General features: G+C 57.3%; 1 protein-coding gene across 1 annotated transcript; it reads left to right on the top strand.

Annotated features, from left to right (window-relative positions):
• The first annotated feature begins 1,642 nt into the window (after nucleotides 1–1,642).
• On the top strand, nucleotides 1,643–7,571 carry ANKRD65 (ankyrin repeat domain 65). Its single transcript, XM_039912212.1, has 4 exons — nucleotides 1,643–1,789; nucleotides 3,024–3,289; nucleotides 5,461–6,010; nucleotides 7,119–7,571. Exons 1-4 carry the CDS (start codon nucleotides 1,769–1,771, stop codon nucleotides 7,569–7,571), a joined length of 1,290 nt encoding a protein of 429 aa, XP_039768146.1. The 5' UTR covers nucleotides 1,643–1,768.
• The last annotated feature ends 2,458 nt before the right edge of the window (nucleotides 7,572–10,029 follow it).

Here is a 10,029-nt window from a genome sequence, read left to right as displayed (position 1 = left end):
TTCATTCATTCATTCAATAGTATTGATTGAGCACTATGTGCAGAGCACTGGACTAAGCGCTTGGAATGGAAAATTGGGCAACAGATAGAGACCATCCCTGCCCAGTGACAGGCTCACAAGCTAAAGGGGGAGACAGACAGCAGAGCCAAACAGAACAAAACAAAACAACATCATCAAGATCAATAGAATCAAGGAGATGTACACCTCATTAACAAAATAAAGTAATAAATAATATATACAAATGAGCACAGTGCTGAGGGGAGGGGAAGGGGGAAGAGCAGAGGGTGGTGGGGAGGGGGGAGAGCAGAGGGAAAGGAGAGGGGGAGGGTGGACACATTCCCTGTCCACAACAAGCTCACAGTCTAGGGGAAAGGAGACAGCCAACGGTACTAATAAATAAAATGACAGATCTATACAGAAGGGCTGTGGGGTTGGGAGAGGGCGGAAGAGTAAAGGGAGCAAGTCAGAGCGACGCAGAAGGGAGATGAGAAAAAGCTCTGATTTTCCCTAGTGGGAATCTCTTCTTTCTTCTTAATTTTCCCTCTCTCCTCCGCTGAGATCTCCTCCCCAAACAGATGGGGAAACTGAGGTATAGGAAGGAGGGACCACTCCGATTCATTCCATTCGCCACCGTGCTCTTCCTTCCCATCGTCCCACGCCCTCAGCTGCCTCGTAGGTGTTGGAAAGGTCATTGGATCCAGCCCCCGCCTTCCTCTTCCAAAGCAGGAATCTCTGTAATAATGATGATAATAATCGAGGCTTTTGTGGAGCAGTTACTATGTGCCAGGTACTGTACTAAGCGCTGAGGTGGATATAGGCAAATCGGGTAGGACACGGTCCCTGTCCGGCATGGGGCTCACAGTCTTAATTCCCATTTGACAGATGGGGCAACTGAGGCCCAGAGAAGTGAAATGACATGTCCAAGGTCACACAGCAGATATGTGGCGAATGCAGCATTAGAACCCAGGACTTCTGACTCTCAGGCCCTGGCTCTATCCACTCGGCCATGCTGCTTCCCCAGATCTTCGCCCTCTGGCCCTCTGGCTCCTCCTGCCCCTCGCCCACCCCTGGGTCATGAGTAAGGCTTCTAGCCCATTGCCCTGGAGGAGGAGGAAGAGGAAGAGGATGAGAGGGAGGAGAAGGAGGAGGAGGAATAAGGAGAGAAAGGAGGGTGGGAACCCTATGCCGTGGCCTGTCGTCTTGGCAATGTGGAGCTGGGGGAGCGGCAGGCATCTGCTCTCCCCATTCTGCAACTCTCTTTGCCTTGATGTGGGGTGGCCGGGCCAGTGAGATCTCCAGGCCTGAACCCCAGACTCCCTAGGACCGACCGTCCGTGGAGGCGAAGTCAGGGCCACCCCTTCTCTCCCCCCACCCAAGAGTGGCTCTAGGGAACGAAGGGTTAATTGTCGGTATGGGGGGAGGATGTTGGGGGTGGGGGCTGGCATCGCTCGCTCCCTCGGTAACCGGAGGAAGTCAGGCATGTCTGGGCCTGTTCCAGGCCCCACGGCCCGCAGCCCCCTCCCCCTTCTCTCCGAGGCCTCCCAAAGTGCCACCCTGCACTGTGGAGTGGGGGCAAGGTCCGGATCCTGGGGGACAGGTTATTGGGGAGCCCCCTTGGGGGGCGTGGGGAGCCAGCTGACCCACGGAATCCTGCACAGCCCAGCAGGGAGCAGGGCTTGGACCACCCGTCTCTCTCCTTCCCCCTTCTTCCCCTTCCTTTCCTGCATCCCGGAGACCCTACACTAATACTCCAGGCTGCCCACACGCCATGGAGAGTGATCCTGTTCCGGTAAGGACAGTCCCCCCCCCCCCCACCCCGATACCTCCCTCCCCTTATAGAAGTAGGACTAGACAGGAATCTGGGCCCTAGAAGGCAAGAGGTGAGAGCTGGGGTGTCTCCAGGGTCAGTTATCTCCAGTCTCCAGTGGGGCTGGAGGGATCAGCGAACACGAGAGGGAAGGGAGGGAGGGGGAAGGGGGAGCCACAGGGGTCCTTGTGATTTTCATCACCCCTCCTTAGCTTTCTGGTGATAGTGGAGCTAGGGTCCCTGAGGGGCTGGACACTCTCCTTGCCCAGAGACAGCTGGATGAAGTGGGACGGGGGTGACTCTGATTACCTTCCAGAGCGATAACTGAGGTTCAGACTCCAAGACCCAACCCTGGTCCAGAGGGACAAGTATCAGGTCCTTTTCCAGTATTCCCTCCCCAGCCCCACCCAAAACACCCTCCCCAGGGTCCCCTCCCCAGCATGCCCTCTCAATTCAATTCAATAGTATTTTTTAAGGCTACTGTGCAGCAGAGCACTTGGGAAAGTGCAATATAACAATAAACAATGACATTCCCTGCCCACAGCGAGCTCACAGTCTAGAGGGGGGAGTGGGGAGGGGAGTCAGTACCTCGTCTCCAGTCAGTAACCCCTTGCCAGCACCTCCTTCCCCAGGACCCTCTTCTCCAAGGTCTCCTCCCCAGCACCCTCTCCCCAGCACCTCAATCGATTGTATTTATGGAGCGCTTACTAAGTGCAGAGCCGCTCATCTCCAGGACCCTCTTCCGAGCACCTCTCCGCATGACCACCGCCCACCAGGGCTCCGGTTCTCTCCAGGATCCCCTTCCCCAGGACCCCTTCCTTCCCCAAGGTTTCCTCCTCAGCACCCACCCCCCCCAACACCTCAATCAATTGTATTTATTGAGCGTTCACTGTGTGCAGAGCACCTCGCCTCCAGGACCCTCTTCCCAGATCTCCCCAGAACCGTCTCCCCAGCCCTCCCTTCCCCAAGACCCCTTCCTTCCTCTGGGCTTCCTCCCCAGCACCCCTTCCCCAACACATCGATCAATCCATCATATTTATTGAGAGAGCACCTCGTCTCCAGGACCTCCTACCTAGCACCTCTCCCGATGACCCCTCCCCACCCCTGCAAGGCCCCAGATCTCCCCTGAGCCCTCCCTCCAGCACCCCCAACCTAGCATCTCTCCCCAGGACCTCCTCCCCAGGGTCTTCCCAGTATTTCCTCCCCTCTCCCCCAGGTTGCTGGGTCTTCCCCCGGTGTGCAGAGTGAAATCTCATTCCCGGAGGGGCTTGGGGAGCAAGCTGGGGTGGAGGCTGCGCTGGCCTGGCGGTGGCTGGAGCTGGAGGACGAGGCGGCCCAGCCACAGCCCCCCGACGGCCCAGCCGATCCGTCCGACTCCGGGACCCCCCAGCAGGGGTGGGGGCCGCTGCACTGGGCCGCGTGGAGCGGAGACCTCGGCAGGGCCAAGCAGCTGCTGCAGCGGGGAGCTGCCGTTGATGGCCGGTGAGACCCCGGCTCCCTTCCCGCCTCTCCCTGCTCCAGCTTCACCCGCCTCTCCCTCCCTCGCTCCTCTCCTTCCCCCCTTCACCCCCTTGCCCGCCATCCTGCCCCAGGCCACATCTCTAGGGACTATGGCAAAGCTTCCAAATCCTCTGCCCCCTCCTCTTGCCACCACCCCACTCTGGCAGCTGGTGAAATAATAACAATACTTGTGGTATTTGTTCATTCATTCATTCAATTCAATCATATTTATTGAGCACTTACTGTGTGCAGACCACGGTACTAAGCACTTGGAAAGTACAATTCATCAATAAAGAGAGACGATTCCTGCCCACATGGGGCTTACAGTCGAGAAGGGGGGAGATGGACATCAAAACAAGTAAACAGACATCATATAAATAAATAGAATTATAGATATGTACATATATATGCAAGTGCTATGGAGGGGGGAGAGGGGGGAGAGCAAAGGGAGGGAGTCGAGGTGATGCGGAGGGGAGGAGAGCTGAGGAAAAGGGGGGCTTAGTCTGGGAAGGCCTCTTGGAGGAGGTGAGCCTTCAGCAGGGCTTTGAAGGGGGAAAGGGTGATTGTTTGGCAGATTTGAAGAAAGCGGGCGTTCCAGGCCAGAGGTAGGATGTGGGCCAGGGGTCGACGGTGGGACAGGCGAGAACGAGGCACCGTGAGGAGGTTAGCGGTGGCAGAGGAGCGGAGTTTGCGGGCTGGGCTGTAGAAGGATTGAAGGGAGGTGAGGAAAGAGGAGGCAAGGGGATGGAGAGCTGTGAAGCCAAGAGTGAGGAGCTTTTGCTTGATACAGAGGTTGATAGGCAACCAACCCCTGGAGATTACTGAAGAGGGAGGTGACATGCCTAGAAAGTTTCTGTGGAAAGAGGATCTGGGCAGCAGAGTGAAGTATGGACTGAAGTGGAGAGAGACAGGCGGTTGGAAGGCCAGAAAGGAGGCTGACACAGTAATCCAGTCGGCATAGGACCAGTGATTGTACTAACGCGGTAGCGGTAAAGCGCTTACTCTGTGCCAGGTACTGTACTAAGCACTGGGGTGGTTACAAGCTAATTGAGTTGGACATAGTCCCTGTCCCAGGCGGAACTCACAGTCTCAATCCCCATTTTACAGATGAGGAAACTGAGGCCCAGAGAAGTGAAGCGACTCTCCCAAGGTCACACAGCAGACAAGTGGCGGAGCTGGGATTAAAACCCATGAATTTCTGACTCCCAGGGCCACTCTCTATCTACTACATCATGTTGGGTGGTGTCAGTTAGGGAGGCCTTGTGTTACCCAGCGTGCAGGAGGAAAGAAGAGAGAGAGGGTGGGTGAGGAGGACACAAGGCAGTAGTAGGGAGGAGGAAGGGAAGGAGCAGGGGAGGAACAGTGTGACCTAGTGGATAAAACATGAGCCTGGGAGTCGGAAGGATCTGGGTTCTAATCTCAGCTCCTCCACTTGTCGGCTGGGTGACCTTGGGCAAGTCTATTCACTTCTCGATGTCTCAGTTACCTTTCATTCTTTCAGGTATATTTATTGAGCTCTTACTGTGTGCAGCGTGGCTGGGTGGAAAAGAGCCTGGGCTTCGGAGTCAGAGGTCATGAGTTCGACTCCCGGCTCTGCCACTTGTCAGCTGTGTGACTATGGGCAAGTCACTTCACTTCTCTGGGCCTCAGTTCCCTCATCTGTAAAATGGGGATTAACTGTGAGCCTCCCGTGGGACAACCCGATTACCCTGTATCTACCCCAGCGCTTAGAACAGTGCTCGGCACATAGTAAGCGCTTAACAAATACCAACATTATTATTATTATTATTATTATTATTAAAACACTGTACTAAGCTCTTGGGAGAGCACAATATAGCAATAAATAGACACACTGCCTGCCCACAGCAAGTTTACAGCCTACCTCATCTGGAAAATGGGGATTAAGACCATGAGCCCCTTGTGGGACAGGGACCGTGACGGACCTGATTACCACGTATCTACCCCCAACCCTTACAACAGTGCTTGGTACAGAGCAAGTGCTTGACAAATACCACGATTATTCTTTTTAGGGTGGGAGAAAGCAGTAGCTCCACCAGGCTGGGAGGAGGGACAAGAAGCGTGGAGGTGTGGGGTAGGGGGGGAGGTCGGGGCTCTGAGCAGGAATGCGCTGAGCCCTGCCCCGTGCCCCACAGGGACCCCCGGGGGCGCACCCCGCTGCACTGCTCGGCCCTGAGCGGCCGCCTCTCCCTGGCCCGGTTCCTGGTGCAGCGGGGCGCAGAGGTGCGGACGGCCGACGGCTCCCAGTGGACCGCCCTGCACCGGGCCTCCGCCGCCGGCCACGGCCAGCTGGCCGCCTTCCTGCTGCAGCGGGGGGCCTCCCCCGCCGCCCGGACCCGAGGGGGCCTGACCCCCCTGCACCTGGCGGCCGCCCACGGCCACGTCCTCCTGGCCCAGCTGCTGCTCAGAGGCGGGCAGGACCCCGCCGCCCAAGATGACCGCCGATGGACGGCGCTGCACTGGGCCGCCGCCGGAGACCGGACTCCCGTCATGGAGGTGCTGGTCGGCGGGGGCCTGTCGCCGGACGCCGGGGGCCCCGGCGGCGTCCGGCCCCTGCACGTGGCTGCGGAGGCGGGGAGCGGCGAGGCCCTGCGCTTCCTGCTGGACCAGGGGGCAGACGTCAACGCCCAGGACGGGGTTGGGAGGACGGCACTAGCCCTGGCCTCTGACCTCGGGCACCAGGAGGTAGGCCTTGCCCCGGGGGTGTCACCCACCTCCCACCTCTGGGCCCCCAAGAGGGACCCCACCCCTCCACCCCCACCGCTGGGCGGCAGAGCTAGGAAGCCCACAAGGGGCCCAAGTCTCCACAATGGAGAATGACCACTCCACCCCTGGGATCCCAAGAAGACAGTAGGCTGTGGGCCAATTAAAACCCAGGAAGCGGCCCTAAAGAAGATTTATGCACCTCCATTCTTTCATTCATATGTATTGAGCGCTTACTGTGTGTAGAGCACTGTAATAAGCGCTTTGAAAGAGTAGAAGGCAACAATAAACAGACCCACTCCTCACCCCCTTACTGTTCCCTGGGGTTAGGGTCTTTGGGACTTTATGCTAGGGGCATGGGGGGACGCGGTGGGGGGCATTCCCTGGATGGGCTTGCCTTTGGCAGATGTTGGGGGAAGTGGGGCACAGGCGAAGGAGGGCAGAACTGTCAGGTGGAGACAAGGCCAAGGACGAGTGTGGATTTTCGAGCGAGGTCTGAGGGTCCGGGGTGACTGGGGGCGGGCGAGGGGAGACCGGCTGGATTATTGGGGACGTCTGGGTCACGTCTCCACCAACCAAACATCTAGGGCCTTAGGCTCCCTTCCCCACAGTTGCCCTCGATTATTCAGATGGTTCAGGCCTTTTTTGTGTGTGCCCTCATTCAGTGTGATTTACTGAGTGCTTACTGTGTGCAGAGCACTGTACTAAGCATTTGGGAGAGTACAATACAACAATAAAGACTCCCAAGCTCTTGATGGATTGATCTCAGGGCTCTGCACACAGTAAGCGCTCAATAAATGCGATTGAATGAATGGTCTCGATGGATTTCCAGCCCGAAAAACCGCAGGGCCTTCGCCATCTGGGTCACTGAGCTAGGGGTCTGATTGTTGGTGCAAATATGAAGATAGGGGTCGGTTGCTAGTGTAGACGCCAGAATGGGCATGGCTGCCCATGTAGATGCGGGGCAGGAGTGAGTGAGAGGGGCTGCCCGGGTAGATGTGGGGGAGGGGGTTGGCTACTCTGTAGATATGGGGCAGAGGGGAAAATCCTTGCCCTTCATCTCTCCCCTGTCCCGTCCCTTGCCCCCCAGGCGGTGGGGCAGCTGTTGGATGCCCCCGCGACGGACGTGGAGCTCCCGGACGGGCACGGCCGCACCCCGCTGCACCGGGCAGCTGCAGCCGGCCACCTGCCCGTCGTCCGGACGCTGCTGGGGCGGGGCGCCGCCGTGGACCCCCGGGATGGGCTGGGCCTGACCCCGCTGCACCGGGCGGCCCTGGGAGGGCACGCCCAAGTGGCCGGCCTGCTGCTGGACAGGGGGGCGCAGCCCGATGCCGCCGCCGGCCCGCTCCGCCAGACCCCGCTTCACCTGGCCGCCCGGCGGGGCCACGTGGCCGTGGCTGAGCTCCTGCTGGGGAGGGGGGCCAGCTTGGCCCCACGGACCCGCTGGGGGGACGCCGCGGCGGACCTGGCCCCCGACACGGCCCTCCGGGAAGCGCTGCGTCCGGTTCTCGAGGACGGGCCGGGTTCCCGTCCTTGCCCGTGAACTGCCCCCTACCCTCCATTATCTCCACTAGGCCATGCTGCTTACCCTTCTTCTTTTTTTACTTATCATTATTACTGAGAAGCTGCGTGGCTCAGTGGAAAGAGCACGGGCTGGGGAGTCGGGGCTCATGGGTTCAAATCCCGGCTCCCCCGCTTGTCGGCTGTGTGACTTTGGGCAAGTCACTTCACTTCTCTGGGCCTCGGTTACCTCATCTGTAAAATGGGGATGAAGACCGTGAGCCCCACCTGGGACAACCTGAACACCTTATATTCCCCCCAGTGCTTAGAACAGTGCTCCCGTTTAGACTGTGAGCCCGTCATTGAGCAGGGATTGTCTCTATCTGTTGCCCGAATGGTTCATTCCAAGCTCTTAGTACAGTGCTCTGCACATAGTAATCGCTCAATAAATACTATTGAATGAATGAACGCTTGGCACATAGTAAGCGATTAACAAATACCGACATTATTATTAGAACAGTGCTATGCACATAGTAAGCGCTTAACAAATGCCATCATTATCATTATTATTATTACTGCCACCATCATCATGATCCTGATGGGAGCAAGCCTTCAGGACTGTGAGCCTGTCGTTGGGCAGGGATCACCTCTCTTTATTGCTGAATTGTAATAATAATTAATAATAATGTCGGTATTTGTTAAGCGCTTACTATGTGCCAAGCACTGTTCTAAGCGCTGGGGGAGATATAGGGTCATCAGGTTGTCCCACGTGGGGCTCCCAGTCTTCATCCCCATTTTCCAGATGAGGGAACTGAGGCCCTGAAAAGTGAAATGACTTGTTCAAAGTCACCCAGCTGAGAGGTGGCGGAGCTGGGATAATAATAATAATGTTGGTATTTGTTAAGCGCTTACTATGTGCAGAGCACTGTTCTAAGCGCTGGGTTAGATGCAGGGTAATCAGGTTGTCCCACGTGAGGCTGACAGTTAATCCTCATTTTACAGACGAGGTAACTGAGGCACAGTGACTTGCCCACAGTCACACAGCTGACAAGTGGCAGAGTCGGAATTCGAACCCATGACCTCTGACTCCCAAGCCCGGGCTCTTTCCACTGACCCATGCTGCTTCTCAAGGTCATCAGGTTGTCCTACGTGAGGCTCACAGCCCTCATTCCCCTTTTATAGACGAGGTCGCTGAGGCCCAGAGAAGTGAAGTGACTTGCCCAGAGTCTCCCAGCTGACAGGGGGTGGAGCGGGGATTCGAACCCATGACCTCTGCCTCCCAAGCCCGGGCTCTTGCCATTGAGCCACGCTGCTTCTCAAGGTAATGAGGTGATTATCCCACGTGAGGCTCCCAGTCTTCATCCCCATTTTCCAGATGAGGTCACTGAGGCCCAGAGAAGGGAAGTGACTTGCCCACAGTCACCCAGCTGACAGGGGGTGGAGCGGGGATTCGAACCCATGACCTCTGCCTCCCCAGCCCAGGCTCTTAATAATAATGTTGGTATTTGTTAAGCGCTTACTATGTGCCGAGCACTGTTCTAAGCCCTGGGGTAGACACAGGGGAATCAGGTGGTCCCACGTGGGGCTCACAGTCTTCATCCCCATTTTCCAGAGGAGGTCACTGAGGCACCGAGAAGTGAAGTGACTTGCCCAAAGTCACCCAGCTGACAAGTGGCCGAGCCGGGATTCGAAGCCATGACTTCTGACTTCCCAGCCCGGGCTCTTGCCACTGAGCCACGCCTGCTTCCCTTGTAGATCCATCCATCCATCCATCCATCCATCCATCCATCCATCCATCCATCCATCCATCCATCCATCCATCCATGCATCAAGCCATGCATCCATCCATCCATGCATCCATCCATCCATGCATCCATGCACCCATCCATGCATCCATCCACCCATCCATGCATCCATCCATCCATGCATCCATGCACCCATCCATGCATGCATCCATCCATCCATCCATGCATCCATCCATGCATCCATCCATGCATCCATCCATGCATCCATCCATCCACCCATGCACCCATCCATGCATCCATGCATCCATGCATGCATCCATGCATGCATCCATGCATCCACCCATGTATCCATCCATCCATCCATGCATCCATGCACCCATCCATGCATCCATCCATGTATCCATCCATTCGTGCATGCATCCATGCATCCATGCATCAAGCCATGCATCCATGCATCCATCCATGCACCCATGCATCCATCCATGTATCCACCCACCCACCCACCCAATCCCCAACGCTCGGTCCAGGGCTGTGCTCACAGTCAATGGCATTGAGTGAATGAATGGATGAATGAATGAATGCCGAATGGCTGAATGGCTGCGGGGGGGGGCGGGGCTTAGGGCGGGGCCGCGCGCCCGGCGCCCCGGAAGTAGTCGTGGAGGGGGGCGCGCGTGGGGCCGGCCGTGCCCCGGAAGCAGTCGGCGGCCTCCTCTTCCTGCCGCCCCTGCGGCGCATGCGCGCGCGCCTCCTGCTCGG

The sequence above is a fragment of the Ornithorhynchus anatinus genome, chromosome 5, assembly GCF_004115215.2.
Source record: "Ornithorhynchus anatinus isolate Pmale09 chromosome 5, mOrnAna1.pri.v4, whole genome shotgun sequence".
Classification (NCBI taxonomy): domain Eukaryota; kingdom Metazoa; phylum Chordata; class Mammalia; order Monotremata; family Ornithorhynchidae; genus Ornithorhynchus; species Ornithorhynchus anatinus.
This window is presented reverse-complemented; position numbering and strand designations above follow the sequence as displayed.